The sequence below is a fragment of the Miniopterus natalensis genome, chromosome 16 (assembly GCF_054644295.1).
Source record: "Miniopterus natalensis isolate mMinNat1 chromosome 16, mMinNat1.hap1, whole genome shotgun sequence".
Taxonomy (NCBI): Eukaryota; Metazoa; Chordata; class Mammalia; order Chiroptera; family Miniopteridae; genus Miniopterus; species Miniopterus natalensis.
The window spans coordinates 2,791,891-2,812,181 of record NC_142096.1 but is presented as its reverse complement, the minus strand read 5'-3'; the positions used below and the strand labels follow the sequence as shown (position 1 = coordinate 2,812,181).

Below are 20,291 nucleotides of genomic sequence, written 5' to 3'. Positions count from 1 at the left end.
ACTTAGTTGTATCTCCTGGTATTTACCCTCTGCGTTTTGAGTATGATTAATATAGAGGCCCTCCGTATCCTGTGCCAATACAGATCAATTAGTCTTTCAGTTAAGTTACTGAAAGGAGGAGTTGAAAAGAATTGTGAAGCAGTGCATCCATACGCGGAAAGTTTGCATGGATCTATTAGTGATATCTTGCCTATGAGCACTAGCAGAAATATTTTTCTCCTATTTGCATCTCTGTATCGCTTTTAACAAGTTGATTGTGGGCCTCAGTCCAATCTATAAAAGCAAGGTTTTATTGTACCTAGAAACTTAAAACTAGTGCAAAGTAGTATGCCGAGCAGTTCTTTCAGCTGTCCAGAGAGAAGGAATTAGTTTTGATGGGCAGTCTAGTAACCTAAAGAAAATGTCCACTTAATTAAATATATGCTCCAACAGTCTCCAAAGCAGTGAACGCTCTTAGTAGTTGAAGCTGCCGTTTTAATGGGTTGCTTTAAAAATCATACAGGGCAACCGGAATGTTTTGTAATACATCTCCACGGGTTACCCGCCCCCAAGGAAGTCCCAAGAACAAGGGAGCATTATATTTTAGAAGATTTACCATAGTTAGGGTTGTAAAATTGAGGGCAAAAGATTTAAGAGCTCAAGGTCTCACCTGTCCTTCTGGACTTGATCCCTGAATTAGGAATAAGGATTATCTTTCCCACGTTCTAGCCAGCACCTTGAGCAGATAGTGCTCAAAACTGATCGCAATGAAAGCGCCTATATGACACTCGCCAATAAAGCAATTTTTGAGCCTGATGGCCCATCTCAAGTATAAGATCAGTTTATTTTCATGTCCCACCTCCATCCTCAAGGCACGATAGCTACCAGTTAAAAGCAGAGGGCTGATTAACTTATGCACAAATCCCGCAAAACCAAGAGCCCCACCACAAGAACATGCCTTGAATTGCCATCAGCCCCAGAATAATCAGCAGTGAAGGAGACTAAGGTGGGAAAGGCAGACAGAATACAATTCCTTCCTGGTGAACCTTAGTTCTTTGGACAAACCCTCTTCCTTGTTTCTGTTGATAATTTAATCAGATTGGAAATAAAAAGGAAGGGATTGGTGCAAGAACGTAGTGAAGGTAGGAGCCCCATAAAACAAAAAACTGGAGGCCGAAAAATGTCCAGAAGAAATATTTTTCTGTGGCAGGGTACACGGTGATGCCATCTTTATAATCGAGAAGATTAAATATCTCAGAATCGATCACCGGAAGGTGGTGACCTATCACAAGAAGGGGAATAATACAGAGAGGCTGAAATTAAGGGGCTGGAGATGAAACAGTCAAAAGAAAATAGGGGCTACTCTTTCAAGAAGTATAACCAAAGGAAGCTTGAGCTTTTTCAAGGTAGAAATCCCTAATCACTTTTAGAGTTGGGAAATGACAGAAATCCACACCTGAAACTATATGCTCTTATTAGTCAATGTCACCCCAATAAATTAAATAAAAGCATATGTGCACACCCATGGACAGACAGTTTGGTGAAGGCCAAGGGGGGAGGCGGCGGGAGGAGGTGGAGGTGGCAAAGGGCAGGGGAAGGGGATGCCAGCCATTACGTCAGCGTTAAACATTTTTAATTAAAATAATATTTCCCCATATTTTTCTTTCTGAGCTTACCGGTCTGTAAGGGGGTGTTTCGGAGAGCTCTCCCTCTGGGCTATTAATTTAGATCCTTTCTGAGTAGGATCCTGATGATGGGACAGCAGGCGAGCTCGCCCGTAAGTGACCTTACACCTGTTTGCCAGGCCTTCTGCAAACCCTTCTAACTGGCCAGTAACTCAAACTGACCAGTCAGTGAAACGAGGACCCCCTAAGGGACTCTGATGGAACCCAGACCAGCCGCTGGCTTCAAAACAGAAACAGAAACAAAATCTACGGCAAAGAAACAGTTAAAACAAAAGAGGCACGAAACAGCCCTGATCAAAGAAAGTCCCCGAAAGACAAGAGAGCCAGCAAAGAACAATGGTAACCGAAGTTGCATTTCAGACCGAGGCCGCCCTCGGGCAGAAGGGGCTGCCCCCCCGGAGGGCTGGGGGAGCCGCGGAGCCCGGCCAGCCAGAGCCCGCGGGTGGCGGGCTGAGCCCCGCGGCTGGGCCCGGGGCGGCCTCCGGTCCGCACCCCGCTGCACTCACCCAGTCGGGCTCCCCGAGACCTGCTTCCTCACCAGCGGGGCCTTTCGGGGAGCTGATGCTCGAGAGGGCGATCGGGGCAAGTCCCCAAGATAAAGGGCTCTTGGCAGGTGCTGGGACGTTCCTGCCGCCCTGCCATGGGGTCCGCCTGCCACAAGCAGCTGGGACCCTGGCTGGGGGGGATGCCCCCACCTTACTCAACAAGACAGGAAGGGCTGTGTATCTGCGAGCAGGGTTAGAGTGTCGCAGAAATGTACTGGCTTAGAGAACTATCTCGAACGCCCAGAGGCGCAGCTCCTGGCTCGGGCCCCGTCTAAACCAGACGGGCGGAGAGGCCTCTCACCCTCTGCCACCAGAAGAGTGCTTTTGACCTGGAGCTGGTTAGGCTCAGCCTGGGACTTTCAGATTCAGAGAACAAACAGGCAGACGCAAGCACACACACAAAACTCCTCCGTGCACCCGTTTGACTCTCAGCTAGGCGGTGGGGAGCCCCGTGACCGGGCGCAGACTCTTCCAGGAGCAATTCCTGGCAGCGCTGCCAGAAAGAACTCCAGCTCACCCCCAGGACCCCCAGTCCAGGGAGCCAGTGGGACCCCCGCCCCTGCCAATCACTTACCTGGGAGTCCCACTGCTGTCCCAGAGTCGCCACCAGGATTTGAAACCGGGGCCGAGTTCAGCCGCCTGTCACTACCAGAGTAAATAAGTAGATATAAGGTTGAATCTTTGAGGTGTTTTAATTCAGATGCTGGCGACTCGAGAGAGCAGCAGGTGTAATACCGTCCCCCAAAACCGCTCTCCCACCTCCCTCATCTCAAGCCAGCTGTTACGTAGGGTTAGAGGTTTAAGAAAGAATCTAAAACTAGGTGAGGTTCCAGGGTCTGTTTTCTATCACTGTCCTTATAAAGATTGGCCCCCAGGTGTCTGTCTCCTTTCAGGCAGGTCCTGTCCTTGATTTGCTTTCAAAATGCCTCTTCTGCCCAGCCAGTATGGCTCAGGGGTTGGCATCGACCCATGAACCAGGAGGTCACAGTTCAATTCCAGGTCAGGGCACAGGCCCGGGTTGCAGGCTCGATCCCCAGTTGGGGGCGTGCAGGAGGCCGCCGATCAATGACTCTCTCATCACTGATGTTTTTCTCTCTCTCCCTCTCCCTTCCTCTCTCTGAAATCAATTTAAAAAAAAAAAAAAATCACTCGTCTTTCTGAGTGATGGGCTCATCTTTATGATTCTGTTTTTCTTCTTACAACACAGCCTCCAGTTTCCCCGGGTCTGTAAGAAAAATCTCTTATCTGTACTTAGTGCAGTGAATAGCTATTAATCAACTGTGTTTCTATTCTTACTGCATTCCCTTCCCCTATCAGAATTAAAGTTCTTATTTAATTAACCAATGCTTCGGAACGTGGATTGGCTCCACAGGGCACAAGCAGATCTGTCCTTCCCCAGCCCCGTTCCCATGGTGACACCTGATGGATGCATAGCCATGCATCTGGCAATGCTAAATTTCTTGATGTCAGTGTCATGATATTTTTTTTAGCACACATTCAGTTATTTAGTGCTTTCTAGCATCATGCTGGGCCTTCAGCCTTTCAAACACTCAATTGGTTTCTACTCATTACGTCCAAAGAACTCATTCCCTCCTCACTTCGGATTTCTGATCAAATATTACCTTCTCAGACCCACACCGCCCTATGTGAAACGGATTCCAGTCCTTCCCTGCCTCTCCAGTTCTAGTTTACTGCTCTTCAAAGAACACGTCTCCATACTATCTGTCCAGTGGTTACTGTTTGCCTCCCGGTTAGATTGCAAGTGTTGGAAGAGCCCTCTCGTTTTGCTCAGGGCTATATCCTAAGAACAGACAACAGTGACCAGGAGCTAGGAGTCGCTCGATAAATATTTGTTTAATACATGAGTAAATGGGAAAACGACGTTCTGTGAAGATGTGAATAGTCCTATTTCAGACATGTTCCCATTGAGGAGCTTGGAAACATGGGTTAAAAACAGAGAAAGAGTTCGAGGCTACCCGCCTGCGTGTGAAAAGTGACGTGAAGTGGAACTGGTGGGGTACATGAGTTCCTTTAGGTAAAGAAAAGCTGCCAAGAAAGAAGGAAATGGGTCTGAGTAGAGAATCTCATAGAACCCTTGATTTTTTTTTTTTTTTTTAGGGGGTCTAGAAGAGAATTCAGTTAAAGTTACGGGGAATAGGCTGTCAGAGAAATAAATGAACCCAAAGCAAAAGATGCTCAGTCAGGCCCAGAATTACAGCGAGGACCAGGCAGGTGGGGAGAGGTGCATCGCAGGTTATCAGCAGCCCGATGACCTCGGGGAAACCGGCTGTGAAACGGCGCAGAAGCCGGGTCTCGGGACCGTGAGGAACGGGGAAAGGTGGAGAGTCCAGATTCTCTTTGTCACCTGAGCCCCAAGGATACCTGGAATTTTTGATAAATAAATAAGTGCATAGATGAATAAATGGATAGTTTTCTCCCCCGAGTCAAGATGGCACATACATTTTGGGGGGGTCACGGGTTAAATGGCAAACAAAATGCCCTTTTCAATAGCGTAGGTAGTGTAAAAAGACTTCCCTAATCGAGATCAACTTACTGAGCCGTTTTCCTCAGTTAGCTCCGGTTTACTTCTGTCACTCACTTTTAATGAGTTCCTGTGACTCACTTTTACGTTTGCTTTGCGTTTCAGTTTACAGTGCGTTCTCAGCTAATGGGGCTTTTGGAGAGCTCCTCGAGGCCCGGCTCGTCTCGGTGGGAACTGGCTCCTGCGCTCCGTGGAGCTGAGGGCCTCTCGGCTGCGCTCCATTGGCTCAGCTTCCCCAGTGTGCCGGAGCAGCTCCGGTGCAGACGGGAGTGCGTCCTAGAATGAACTAATAAAAGGCCAGTTTAGGAAGGTAACATGATAATATATGGAACATGAGAATTCACTCAGCTTCCTACCGGAAGATCCACCACATAGTTTATGAATAAATGTATTTCTGGCGGGGTTTAAATGTAAAGTGATGATTAAATTTCTCGCTTTTCTGAACACACAGCAGAGTGTATCAAAACTGCCTGGAGGATTTCTTTAATTTGCTTTCTTTTTTTTTTTATTCTCACTCGAGGATATATTTTTCATTGCTTTTCAGAGAGGGTGGAACGGGGAGAGAGAGAGAGAGAGAGAAATATCAATGTGAGGGAGACACACCGACTGGTTGCCTCCTGCCTCCCGATGGGGGCCTTGGCCGGAATCGAACCTACGGCCCTTCAGTCCGCCGGCTGACGCTCTAACCACTGAGCCGAAGCAGCTAGGAAACCCGGAGGATTTGTTGAAACGGGCTGCTGGGCCCTGCCCCGGTTCCGATTCAGGAGCCTGGGGTGGGGCAGGACGGTTTGCATTTCTAACAATTTCTCAAGTGATCTGGATGCTGCTGGACACACTTGCAAAAACCACTGGTCTATGCAATCCATACCACGTTTTTATAACTTCTTTCTCTACTTCTTTGTTTTCCTTCAAGGAAAAAGAGCCAAGAACAACAAAATAAAGTGGTTAGGGATGACCAAGCCAGGATTTCCAGCCTTTTACTCATTTTTAAACAGAATGAAGGTTTTATCTTAAGTCCATAAGATGTTAGTGCCTTTTAAGAAATAAGAGCTCAGCTGGGTTATACAGATGTGATGCAATGGTCTCACACTAAAAAGTGACTCTCTTTCAACTACAAACTGCGTCTCCATCAAAGTCTCTTCATACTAGAAAAGGCAGGGGTTGGACATGCGATGACAGGAAAAAATAAGACTCGCAAGTCACACAGATCTTAATCATTCCATTTATTATTTTGTTTTCACGCCAAAGAAGAAAGAGCTCACCTCGAGTCTAAATAATCTAGGAAGGTTGTAACGCCTACAGTGGGATATTTGCAAGGAATTGTTTTTCTTCCTCTAGCTTAATGTGTTGACGACGAAGAGACGCAGCCTGATCTCACGAGGGCGTGATCGGACTGTGCGCAGAGCTGGCAGCCCGTCACGCGGGGCTCTGAGTGAGTCTCACCTGCTCTGCACCTGAGCGATTCCAAACCAGTTAGGGTCGCGCTGACTGAAGCATTTGTAAGAACAAATGAATACGGGAAGAGGCAACAGCTGTAGGTTTTTGCTTGTCTTCCAGCTCTAAAAGGTAAAGATTAGAAAGAAAGTTAAGACATTGCTCAATAAATAGTTTAGAATAAAATAAATACCAGTTTTCTCAGAGATTTCATAACACTGATTTCTAAAGGACACACTATTCTATTTACGCTCGATCCGCTATTGCTCTGAGCCGCTCTCCCTTCCCCCACGGAGCTGTGCCCGGCGGGGGTATCTAGGACTTCGCAGAGGCGAACAGTCCCCTGTTGGGGGGCTGGGGGGGTGTCCCAGCCTGCAGGAGGGGAGATGGGCTCTCCCTCGCCTTCCTGGCACCGGCTGGCTGAACTGACAGAGCTGGACCGGCCTCCCCTCAATACAGTCACAAGGCCCAGCCCTTGCTGCTCTTTCTCCCCAGTAGAAGACTTCCCTGGGGAATTAAGTCTGAAAATCCCAGCTCTGGGCAGTGCCACGGGTCCAAGGACCAAGCAGGAGGGGGTATGAGATCAGCCCTGCACAGGACTCACATTCTCTCCCCATCTCTTCGCTCTGGTCTCAGCAAAGTGGGGGCCGAGATGCGCAGCTCGGCTCCTGCTCTCAGCTCTCCATGCTGCAGGCCCCAAGCCCCCATCTGCCTGCTCCTGGCACTGCCAGAGGCTCCTGACGCACCCTGCAGCCCAGGGCAGCTGAACCGCGCCTGCAGGGACCTGCAGGCTGCACCCAGCCCAGCCTGCAGCAGGCCGCCTCAGGGGGAACCAGACTGGGGTCTCCCATAGAGACCGAGGCACTTGGCCTCGGAGCAGAGACTGGTTTCCCCTCGCTGAGCGCCCAGCGTCATCTCCAGCCAGGGGGCTGGCCTGGGTCCACCCCAAGGACTCTTCAGAGGGCGCTGGAGGGAGACCAGGCAGCCTCAGGGCCAGGCGGGGGAGCCGACAGGTGAGCCAGGCCTCAGGGAGGAGAAAACATCCTATTCTCCTAGAACTCAAGTTTTATGCACAAATCTAGGTTGCGTGGGTCGCTTACCTGCGGTGGAGAAACGAACTGCACACAGTCCATCCACACGGTTAGAAAGGGCTCCCCGCAGACGGCGCAGCGCCCCGCCCCGGCCAGCGCGCCCCGGGCCCGCGGGGAGCGCGCCAGGGCTTCCGTCAGGAGGGGGTTCTGCTCCGCCAGCTGGGCCAGTATGAATCTCGATGTTATTTCCTACATTAGAAACATATGGTTCCTCGAGAGAATTTTCAGAATCATTGCAGTAAACAAGGACTGTACAAGTATTCAGACTCAACTTGAAAACTGAGTCTCTCCTATTTACTCATGTCTAAATTCTTACTAAAATTGTGCATCGTGGACCAGTAGAATGTGCATCACCTGGAAGCATATTAAAACTCCACACTCTGAGATGCTCTCCAGGCCTGTGAATCAGAATCGGCAATGAACAGGCTTCCCCAGATAAGCCCTTTGCACGTCAGAGTTCTGGAAGCATTAGTTTAAGTCACCCACTGCACTGAGTGCCTGACCAGAGCCACATTGGGCAAGAAGACAGACTCCTATTAACCACATCTCTGAATGCGCTCTGTAGTAAACCTGTCCGCACAGGTATGTCCAGAAACTTCACGTAAGGTACCAATAATACTAGAATATTAAATAATGAAACAGGTGGTAAGGAAATATATATAAGCTGATTTCCATCATGACTATCAACTGCGGCTTAGGATGGCTTCCTATTTCCGATACTTACTAGCTCTGTAAACCTGGACGAGTTATTAACCTTCTGGGACTGTTTATCCATACAAGGAGAGCAAGAATGGTACCTGCCTTTTTAGGGTCATTGGATGATTACATCAATTCATGTCCATTAAGTGCTTAGGACAATGCCTTGCTCAGAGTGAGCTTAAGTGTTAGTTTTTATTATTATTATGAAATAATTTAAGAAGAACAAATAGGTTATAAGAGATTAAACAAATTAATCCCTGTAGTTTTTTAAATTATTTTCATTTAAATTTCAAATAAGGTTTTTTTCATACAGGAGTAGAAAATAATACTGTTTATGGAAATATAAGCTGACTCTCTGGAAGGGAATTTGAAAAGAGCTAGCCAAACTAAAAGACAGCAATTCTTTACCCAAGCAATTGCACTTGTGAGGGTAATATGGATGTAAGAAATTTGCTATTAGGACGGTCACTGTAGCTGTGTCTGTAAAGGCCGAAAAGCCAGAAAATTATTAATAATCTAAACAGCCAACAGGAGGAAAGTAGTTAAAAATATTATGGTGTAATATACAAGAATATTATGTATTCATCAAAAAAGAGATCATAGATTTATGACTGGAAAATCAGTACTTTGAGGGGGAAAAAACAAGTGTCTGAATAGTATGTGGAGTCTAAACTCATCTTTAAAAAAACAAACTTCTGGGTGGAAAGTACTAGCATAATAAATGTCAGAGAGGGTAGTAGTAATATCTCTGCGTACCAGATTTGTAAGTATTTTTATCAACTTGGTTTTTTTTTTTAATTTCTCTAGATGAGCTTGTATTAGTTTTGTAATAAACTCTTTTAATCAGTATGTCATTAAACTAATTTCAGTTTTCTTCCTTGCTCATCTGTATTTCCTAGTTCTCTATATTAAACATACAGGGTGTCCTCAAAAATGTATACACACTTTGAATAATTGCAAAGGCAGTGTTTGTTAAAATACACTTCATTTTCAAAATGTAATAGAATCTACAAACATTATGTATATACATTTTTTGGAACACCTGTATGTAAGCTATGCAACAAGGGAAAATGTTATTTATTAGGAAAAAACAAGATTAGTTGTGTCCTGCATCCAGGAAACTTGAATCCTATACAACTCTTGAAAGTCTTAAGACAATCCTGCATGTTCACTTTTAGACTTAAAAGGGCCTGAGATGTTCGAATGTGTGATGGAGACTCACACCCAAATGTTGGAAGATCTGCAACCTTTAACTCATCTATCCCCAAAGAAAACACAGAGAGTCCTCTAACCCGCTTCCCTGTTCCTTCTCGTAATATCACCAACTTATTTGACTAAAGTGGACATGATTTCTGGGCCATTTTCATTCATCCACTAAGACTGGGGTCAAGAGAAAGGTAGTAGGAGAGGCAAGGGCCCCAGCAAAGAACAAATCGAATGCACTCGTGGACGATACAGAAAGATACTCGGAAGGGGAAAGTAAAAACAAGTCACTCTCTTCATGCCACAAAATGGTTCCACTTCTCTGAACTGAGTCACTCTGAAAATCAGACAGGATGACATTCGATTCTACAAGCAAGTCAAGAGATTGTGTCTAGGTTTCACGCTGCCAGCAGACTGGGGTGACATCAGTCGTCTGCTGATTTGGCTGCACTACTTTAGAAGAAATGTCTTGAACACAAACCAGGCCTTAACCTGGAGACCTGTGAGTGAGCTGAGGCTTTACCTGCAGACTCCAGACGATGTTTTGTTTTACAGCTTGAACGGGCTGCTTCAAAAACAGTGGGTTCCCCTCACAGTAGAATTCCTTCAGCTTCAGATCTTGAAACTTGCAAAACAGAACAAAAACTGCGTTTTACAACAGAATAGCAGACTTTACTCCTGAGGCTACATCTTCAGGAAAATCAGATCTAGAAGGCTTTGTTTAGGCCTCACATTCCGGTGAGTATTTTAACAGCAAGACATACTCCGGTTGTTAGAGGCAGAAGGCTCTGCGTGCCGCCATGAATGGCAGTGATGTTAGAGGTCACCGTTGACACCCCTTCCACTACACAGCCGAGAAAACTCTTAAAGAGCATAGAACATTCGCCTTCCTAGACTTGCCCACTTGTTTACACCATCTGAGTTAGTCACTGAAGGGAAACCATCTCTTTCTACCAATGGACCATGACCTGCCCTGTCCAAGCAGAGCTGTACAGTGAGGATGCCTTATATACATAAAACAGATCTACTTAAGAACTTGGGCAGGAACTTTTGCTATAAATGACAGCCTCCCCTTTGTCTCAGCGGAACACATTTTGGTTGCTACCTGAATTTGTATCTACCGGCTGCAGTTCCTTTTTGCTCAAATAAATGCCTTTTATTCTTTCTGACAGTCTAAAATTAGTTTTGTTTATATACCTTAACCAAAGAAAATTACTCAAGACACATAGCAGCTAAAAAAAAAGTAACAAAACCCAAGATTTTGGAGAATACATTTATTTTGCTTGTCAAAATGCAAAGAATAAAAATTAGAGCACCCGCTACCTCAGTGCAAACAAGATTAGGGCAATTTGTTTTTAACCAAATTTGCAATATCATCAAATAGCCTGAAAGTTATTCTTACTCTATGTTAATTCAATTAATAGGAAATTCATCCAAAATAAATATTCAAAATAGAAAATTATTTGTGCATAATATGTGTTCCTCAGAATTATTTAAAATTAAAATCCTTTCCTATATTAAAAAATGTACAGTAGATTATATGCCTACCTGAATCCTCTGGTCCTCTGCCTTTTCACTCCCTGTGTCTAATGAAACCTAACCATGGGTTATTGGTGCCACCAGCTTTTCCTGTCACTGCACCCAAGCAAATAAGTACTGTTTGCAGAGTCACACCTCAGGGCAGAGAGAAATCACAACAAATTCATAATCACCAACTTCTAATATGCCCTCAGTGGTTGCCAGAAATTCTACTCCAGTCAACATTCTGGTCAACATAACTCTACATTTTCTTCGCTGGTTCATCATTCTTTGCCCAGCCTTCATATGGTTTACTCCATCATCTCTTTTCACTTTATTTTCCATAGGCAATTTTACCCATGTGCATGACTTCTGGTCCCATACCCAATAGTCAACTAAGTAGTGATGTTGAGCATCTTTCATGTCTCTTGGGATCTGTATGTCCTCATTGCACAAGTGTCTATACAGGACCTTTGTCCATTTTTTAATTTGGTGGTTTGTCTTTTGTTGAGTTGTATGAGTTCTTTATATAGTTTGGAAATTAACCCCTTATCAGATGTATCATTGGCGAATATATTCTCCTATACTGTGGGTTCTCTTTTCATTTTTACTATTGCTGTGAAGAAGCTTTTTAGTTTGATGTAGTCTCATTTGTATATTTTTTCCTTTGTTTCTCTTGCCCCAGGAGACATATGGGTGAAAATTCTGCTAGATGAGATGTCTGAGATTTAAGTCTTTTATCCAGTTTTGAATTCATTCTTGTGTATAGTGTAAGTTGGTGGTCTAATTTCATTTTTTTATATGCATCTGTCCAATTTTCCCAGCACCATTTTTTAAAGAGACTGTCTTTATTCCATTGTATGCTCTTGCCTCCTTTGTCAAATATTAATTAAACATGATGACTTAGGTCTATTTCTGGGTTTTCTATTCAGTTTCATTGATCTATATGCCTGTTCTTGTGCCAGTCTGAGGCTGTATGATTACAGTGGCTTTGTAGTATACTTCGATATCCTGTATTATAATTCCTCTAACTTTATTCTTCTTTCTCAAGATTGCTGCTACTATTGGTTCCATATAAATTTTTGGAATATTTTTTCTAGAGTTGTGAAATGTGCTAATGGTATTTTAATAGGAATTGCATTGAACCTAAAGACTGCTGTGGATAATATGGACATTTTAATAACATTGAGTCTTCCAATCCATGGACATGGTATATGCTTCCACTTGTTTGTATCTTTCTCTATTTCTTTGAGTCATTTGTATAATTCAAGGTTCTAACTACTACAGGTTATACTGGCTGTCCATATTTTCCTAATCCCAGTAGCATAAACAAAATTATTTTTCAATTATAATAGAAGTTGACTCTACTTACACCTGGTGGAAATATCTGAATGACATTTCCAGCTATGTCTAGGATTCTTAGATTTCTAAGATCACAAAATTCCTGTGTAAGAAAACAAAAGAGAGAGAAATTTTTAAGAATCTGTAAAATATGTAGAATCATAAATATATCTTCTCTAAGTTTGAACTTAATGGTATTGACCATCTTTCCTAATTACCTGATCGATTCTTTAGTACATCTTCCCCAAGGAGATCACTGTATCCTGGATTGTCAGAGTCTTTGAATTTTCCATTTCCTCTGACCACTCCAGGGCAGCATAACATGGTGGCCAAGACTTAAGCTATTTGTAGGTTCAAATCTCACTTCTGACACTTACTGTGGGTAAACTTCTTAATCTCTTTGTACTTGAATTTCTTCATTTGTAAGATGGAATTGCTAATGCCAGCCTCTACTTCATGATTGTTGAATGGATTAAATAAGTTACTAAGTGCGTACTAAAGGGCCCAATACATAGTGAGCAATAGGTAGACATTACTATCATTAAAATGGAAAAAAACCTTTGAGAAACAGAAAACAGATGTAATCTTAGAAAGTTGTCTCTATTGACAATTCCACCATCATTTATTTCTCATCTCCCCTTTGTGCTAAAAGAACCCTTTCCTGTACAGTAAAGAAAAATCTGTTAGGGTCTGGACATGAAGAAAAAAATGAAAGCTATCTAGCATATATTCAAAAACCAGTATGTCCTTATATTTTGTGTAGTATATAGGGTTGCCAGATGAAATATAGATGGCTCACTTAAATTAAAATTTCAAACAAGCAATGAATTTTTAGTATTATTATGTCCCATGCAATATTTAGAACACATTGATACTAAAAAATTATTCATTGCTTATCTGAAATTCAAATTGAAGTGGGTATCCTGTATTTGTACTTACTAAACCTTGCATCCTTAGCTATGTGAAATAAACCAAGCTATAACCGTCCTTTGTCACAGGAATTTGGGAACTGACTACATCTAATCACAGGGAAAGCAAATGATGGTTTGTACTCAGATACCCAAATCTGTTCTATAGCCCCTACCAATTGTGTTGTAATGAGAGTTCTTCCCAAACAAGAGAAAATGGTGCTCCATGTTTTGCTTACCTCTGGCAAAACTTCAATGTTGTTCCTGGCCACAAGAAGCTTCCGGAGCATCTTCAAGAACTTAATCTCTTTGGGTATGCAAATGAGCTGATTGTAGTTAAGGTGAAGTTCAGAAAGCTTCCTTAGAAAGCAAAGTTCTCTAGGAATACTGGCTAGCTGGTTATGATTTATACTCAAATATCTAAGGCTTTTTAATCTAAAAAATAAACAAAGTACATGAATGAAACTCACAAAAATAAGCAAACCTATTGAACAGACACCATTTGTCAGAAGCCATGTGTCAATCAATCTTTTTATAGCTCATTTGAGCTTTGTTTCAATCAACTGTTCACAACTACTGTGAATAATTTGAGCATAAAAAATCTTTGTTGTACCCCAGCTGGCATGACTCAGTGGTTGAGCATCTACCTACGAACCAGGAGGTCACGGTTCAGGGCACACGCCTGGGTTTCAGGCTCGATCCCCAGTAGGGGGCGTGCAGGAGGCAGCCGGTCAATGACTCTCTCATCATTGATGTTTCTCTCTCTCTCTCTCCCTCTCCCTTCCTCTCTCTGAAATCAACAAAGACATACTTTTTAAAAACAATCTTTGTTGTAATCAAACATTTGAAGATAATTTATAGTCAGATGGTTTACATTAAAATTATTTTATGTAATTAAAACCTAGATTTTAAAGAAAGAAAATTCGATTTTCTCTTTGTGTGTATACATATTGAAGGGGAAGCCAGGAAACAAGGGAGGGCATAGACACGCACACATGCACGGATACCTGCGAACACATGCGTGGATACAGGCACAGGTGTAGGCGGATAGTTACAGGTTATATAGCCTGTGCCAAACATTTGTGAGACCACTTAGTTCCTGTGGAAGATGCACGGATAGGTCAGACACAAACTCTGCCTTTATTTATATATCATGGTCTAGAAGGAAATATTACATAGATGCCACAGACGGGAAATCCGCCCACCCCAGCCCCCTGTGGCCCACGGGGCAGCAAGCTGACTGTGGAAGAAAAGAAAAGAAAAGAAAAAAAAGAAAAAAAAGAAAGAAAAGAAAGAAAAGAAAAGAAAGAAAAGAAAAGAAAAGAAAAGAAAAGAAAAGAAAAGAAAAGAAAAGAAAAGAAAAGAAAAGAAAAGAAAAGAAAAAAGAAAAGATCTAGCCTAAGGGGTTTGTAACCATTGCTGACAAGCCAGGGGGTGGAGCGGAACTGGGGTCCGGGAACTGGCTGCCCCCCAACCATCCCGGTCCCCCTGTGGTGCATCCTAGTGGGAGCAGCTGAGTCAGTTGGGGCAGCTCTGCCAGCAGCTTCTTCCTACAGGAGAGCAGCACACGGAGCACACAGAGGACCCACAGTCTGCCCCGTCCAATCCACGGGAGTGGTTCCCTGAGTCGGGATGACAGGCGCCTGGAGGGGATGCCCACCTATGGGGCACAGGAGAGTTTTGCACAGTTTAGGGGACACTGCCCCACACAGAGCTAGGCAACCCCTGCAATACAGGTAAGAGAAAATAAAACTGCCCCTTCAGCGCCACCCACTGGAAAACAAAAAAAGACCTCTGCTTATCAACTAAAACTTTTAAAAAGCAGCTTACATTTACACATGAGGAGCAGAGAATTAACCCATCAAACACTGAACAACCAAAATAACAAAGGAATTCCGAAAGGAAATAAAAAATCTCCAGAAAACAATCTCAAAGACATGGAAATATGTGATTTAGATGACAGAGTATTCAAGACTGCGGTTCTGAAAAATTCAGCAAGATACAAGAAAACACAGAAAGGCAACCTGACAAACTCAGAAATAAAATCAGCGAACAAAAGGAGTACTTTAGTCAAGAGATAAAAACTACAGAGAAAGAGCAAAACAAGCCCTGGCACTGGCTCACCCCAGTCCTTCAGAGCCCCCCGAGCTCCGGAGAAATCCCACAGGGACTGAAGCTGGGCCTACGGTTTCCAGATGGCTCAGGGGGCTGCAGGGGCTGAGGGTGGGCACTTAGCTATCACTATAAACCAAATTACCTGCCAATTTCTTCAGGAATCCGTGTGAGCTGATTATTGTTCAGGTTAAGTAGGGTCAAATTTTGCAGGCCATCTGTTAGAAAATAATTGGAGTCGCTTTAGCTGTATGTTAGAAAAGAACCTGTGGCCCCTTTGGGAAAAGCGCCTCTTCCCTGCAGACGAGGAGGGGCCGCGCCCAGGGTGGCGAGGGGGGAACGCCTGGCTCCCCGCAAGGCTGCTCCCCGGGGCGGCGCCTCCAGCTGCCGGTGGCTTCGGGCCTGGCCTGTTCCCGCGCCGGGGACACCTTCTCGCCGCCAGGCTCCTTCCCGCGGGGCTTCTCTTTAGACTCCCCGCGGGCAGCACTCGGCCACGCGTGCCCGCTTCCCCCACTGCTGGGCCTGTCCCCGCTGCTGCTCACACAGGCCCGCAGCGGTGACGGTGACCCAAAAGCATAGGGACATGTTTTACTATATACACAAATCCTATGTGCAGGGTGTTATGCAATGACAGGCCCTTGTCTGTGTATTGGCTCAATGTGTGGCTGCTCCTGGTAGTCACGAAAATGCTCATGGTTCGGTCTCCTGGGCTTTGGATGCTTTTTTTATTTTATTACATTTATTGGGGTGACAGTGATCAATAGGAACACATAGGTTTCAGGTGTGGGTTTCTGTGTTACACGATCTGTATATTGCTGTGTGCCCACCACCAAAGTCCTATCTTCCCCCCCCCCCGCCCTGTAGTAAGACCCCTTCGCCCCCCACCCCCTTCCCTCCGGCAACCACCCCGCTGCTGTTGGTGTCCATGAGCTTCAGCTCTATGTCCCACATATCCCAACACTAAGCCAGGTTGTGATGCTCAGTGCCCCGGGCCATGCTCCAAGCTGGTCGCCTGTCCCCCCCCCCCCCCCCGCCCCCCCCCGAGCTTCTCGGAGTCACGTGGGTTACACGCTCTCTGAGAATCTGCAGCGGGGAGGGGAAGACACAGTCTCGCTTCTCATCACAGCCTCTCAGCTTCACATGCATGTGCTCCCCCCGCCGACACGGAGCGCTTTCTCTTCTGAAGAGATTTTCTCTGACTTCCCAGGTACCCACAACTACTTGAAAGTCACATCACCGGGTTTCCACTCCGGCAGACTCAGGAGTCTAAGGCGCAGTGACGCTGAAAGGCGGACATTCGCTAACACTAATGCTAGCTTATTTCCTTGGGTCTACATCTAAAGAAATATATAACATAATAGTTGAAAAAGCCCCCCCCCAATTCCTTAATTTAAGAGTAGTTTGTAAATAACTCCCCCCCAAAAAAGCAAAACATGTAAAATTCTTTTCTTTAGTTCCAAATTGTTAAATATAATAAGGGGACTAAGTGTGATACGGGAATATTGCTTTTCTTTGACTAACTTACCGCATGCTCCAGGTGCAAATCTATGAATTTGATTTCCAAATAAATGGAGCATCTTCAGGGATGTCAGGTACTTCATCTCCTCTGGAACTTCTTCTAAAAGGTTGTTTCCCAGGTTTAGTGCTGTCAACTGTGAACATACAGAGACTTAATGGACTCACATATTGTCTACTTTCAAAGGAGCAAAAAGAAAAATAATTAGGCCCCTTTGCCGAGATCCATGTAACCTAAGAAAACTTCAACATGATCATCAACAATTATTTCACATATACCTGAAATTATCTTAAAAAATAAAGTTCATTTCTATTCATGTTAATTAAAGCACAATTTAATTTTCAATTAAAGCACTTCATTAAAATTGTATTACAAACCATTCCAAGGGTATTTAAAAATATGATTCACTTATAATTCACTTGAACGAGTCAAGCATATCCCAACATTGTGACCCATAGACTCAAAACCATTAAAAATCAGCAAAGGAGCTAATTTCCTGAAATCAGAAATATAGGCAAAGATCTGAGGTCCTCCCGTCTTACTGCTGCCAAAGGAGGCATTTCCTTCAGACCGATGGGACTTCCCTAGCACATGTACGCAGCCAAAGGTGGTGCGAGGGCTGTAACATCGCTCTGTGCGATCACAAAACTCAGAGCGACCCCTGAGAAGGTAAGGCAGGGCTGGGACACCTGCCCTCCAGGCACCTGTCCTGCTCATGACGGATTGGTGAGACCGAGACGTAGGAAATGGTGCACATAAGGGGAGTTAGAAAGATCCTCCTTGGCCCAGGATTGTTCCCTAAAACCTGGTATTTTTTTCTTTGATGTGAAATCAAAATGTACCTCCTGAGATAGAGTATTTTCTTTCACTCCCAAACATAATTTACTGTTCGGATTTCACTACCAGCTCCTACTCCAGGATCTTAATATTAAAGTGTAAAAGAAAAGGAATCATGGGCGTTTTGACAATAAGTTGATATAATACAAGAAAAATTAATAAGAAGAAAATGCAGGCAAGTTATGTTTATATGTAAGTGTCACTTGGTATTTGGTATGGAAATATGTTAATGGTTTAAATTAATATTAAGTAGACATAGATGTATTTACAGTGGAATTACCTGTCCTTGGAATTTGTGGAAAAGGTTTTGCTTCTATACACGCTTTCCTCTGAGACTTACCATTTCCTGAAAACAAAGGGCCTGATTCTTTGTAAAGGCGAAGTTAAAATATACAGATATATCTTGTTTCATTGCACTTTACAGGTGTGTTTTTTACAAACTGAAGGCCAGTTTGAAACAAAAGGATTACAACTTCCTTTTTTGCAATTTTTATTACGTGGTCTGGAACCAAACATACAATCTCGCCAGGACATGTCTATATTCTTGCAGCCATTCTTATTAAAACACACACACACAAAAAAAACCTTACTCCAGAGTGTGTAGCTACGTTAGTTTCCTATTGCCAGTGTAATAAATTACCACAAACTTAGTTTTCATTGATTTCAGAGAGGAAGGGAGACGACCCACTATGTCTTCAAGGAGCTAGATCTCCACCCATCAAAGCCTATTGTTTTCTCACTTCTTTTCGATCCTTAATCCAAAAACATAACCTGTTCCTCACCTGGGTCAAGGTGTTGACCTGGGAGCACACGGTGGGGATCAGGTTATTCTGAAGGTCCAGGGTCTTCAGGCCGGGCAGTTGCCCCACCGTCGGGGGGATCTGGGTCATCTTCTTGCCGTTCAGGGTGACGATCTTGGTGTTCTTACCGCCCTTCACCGCCCTGGCAAACAGCTTCTCAGCCATGGGCGCTGGAGAGAGGGAAGGGGGGCGGTGAGCACAGGCATCGGGGTCCCCATTGTGTGTCTCAGAACCTTTCATCGCGGAACCGCCGTCGCGGAAACCAAGGGGTTCTGGGTCCGCCCTGTTGGGTGCGGGAGGCGGCCGTTTCCCGAGGACGGGGCAGGCGGGGAAGCAGCCGATGCCGGGGTCGGGGCGGGAAAGAGACGAGGCGAGCCTCGGGGGTCTTACGGCAGGCCTGGCAGCTATCGAAGGCCAAGGGGATCGCATCCGAAGAACACGGACGCCAGCCTGTGAGGACCCCGAGCTGAACTCAGGAAACCTGAGCAGCAGCAGGAGCGGCCAGAGCGGCCGGTGCGCGGGCGCCTGTGGGCTCCACGGTGCCTTTACCGTCGAAGAAACCGCTGCTGATTGCATAGGGGTTCGCGGGGAGCCAGTTCGTAAGTCTGAAAATCGGTAAAGGAAAAAATGCAGCGTTTATTTTGCTTTTTCAGTACACAGTGCATTTTAGTATAACCTAATAGTTTAAAAAGTTCTTATTCACAGAATAATTGAAGGTCATAAGTGAGGAGGGAAAAACATTTAGAAAAATCACCGTTTTAGCAAATCCCATGAAAGAACGGGGTCTATGCAATGATCGTAATTGGACGCGAGGAGCCTTAGGTGATCACCACACTGCTGTGTGTCTATGTGCTGTTTATATATAGGGTTTTCCTGGTTAATCCCTGTACTTTCTTTCCCCCAGCCCCCACACCCCTCCCCTCTGACAGCTGTCTGTTCCACGTACCCATGCCTGTTTCTATTTTGTTCATCAGTTTATTAGATTCCACAGACAGTGAGATCACACGGCGTTTGTTTCTCTGACTGGCTTATTTCACGTAGCACAATAATCTCCAGGTCCAAAGAGGGGTGTGGGTAGGTGGAGGTGAGCACAGAGGGGGTAAATGGGGACCGGAAGACTTTGTTACCCATTTGTCAGTTAATGGAAATTTAAATTGTTTCTACTTTTTGTCTGTTTCAAATAATGCTATATGATCATTTTTCTTGAGTGTACACCTAGGGAGGAATTGCTGGGTCTTAGTAACTTTGGAGGAACTGCCGATGGTTTCTCCAAGTGGCTGCGCTCCATCAGTTGACATTCCTACCAGTGGCCTATGAGACCATGTTTTCATTTCACAGTCACTTGTGATCCTAAACTGATTTAACCTTTAAAAACTTTGTAAATTTATCTTAAAACAGTTGAACTTATTCTAGCAGACAAAAGCCACGCCCATAGTCTCTGCATATCCCTTTCTCCGACTAAAGAACTTTCGAAGCTCCCTCATGTTGATTAGAAGGCATCTTTCATCTTCCTGAGGTCTTAACAGAGGGTTTTATAGTCATGCCCTTGGCTTCACCTCTAGACTTTTTTCCTGACAGTTCCCCGATTCGCTGTCTGTAATTCATTTCTGAGTTTAGCATCATTTACTGCCTGGAGAGGCTAGACATGAGAATGTTTTATCTTTCAAGCTCAAAATGTGTGGCTCGTTTATAGTTTACAATTTACTCCTGCTTGCCTTTCTCTGCTCTTACCACAGGCAGCTAGCATCCAGGTAGCACCTTCAACACGTCCAGAAGCCTTTAGTTGGAGCATCCAGTTGAGGGTGTGCCTTTTATTTTTCATGTTAACGCTCCTAGCATCATTGCTAAACTTCTGGCTACTAATTTGAGTTCTAAGAGCCAGGCCTTAAATGGCTCTTATTTTACTACCTCCCTCGACCTGTTTGGGACATATTTATTCCAAATCTTTTAAATGCAAGAATATGTTATTGTATTATTCCCAATTATATGTGAGAACAATATAAAGGCTGGATAAAATTCTAAAACAAAATGAGCTTTCTCTATTTCTATAATCTAACATGTTAGCAAATAACAATTTAAGC

General features: G+C 44.3%; 1 protein-coding gene across 1 annotated transcript; it reads right to left on the bottom strand.

The window, feature by feature from the left end:
- Positions 1-6,038: 6,038 nt before the first annotated feature.
- On the bottom strand, positions 6,039-18,405 carry LRRC69 (leucine rich repeat containing 69). Its single transcript, XM_016198958.2, has 8 exons — positions 18,193-18,405; positions 16,583-16,709; positions 15,203-15,275; positions 13,185-13,380; positions 12,069-12,140; positions 9,702-9,803; positions 7,286-7,465; positions 6,039-6,310 (listed from the first exon to the last, which is right to left on the bottom strand). Exons 1-8 carry the CDS (start codon positions 18,373-18,375, stop codon positions 6,191-6,193), a joined length of 1,053 nt encoding a protein of 350 aa, XP_016054444.2. The 5' UTR covers positions 18,376-18,405; the 3' UTR covers positions 6,039-6,190.
- Positions 18,406-20,291: the final 1,886 nt, after the last annotated feature.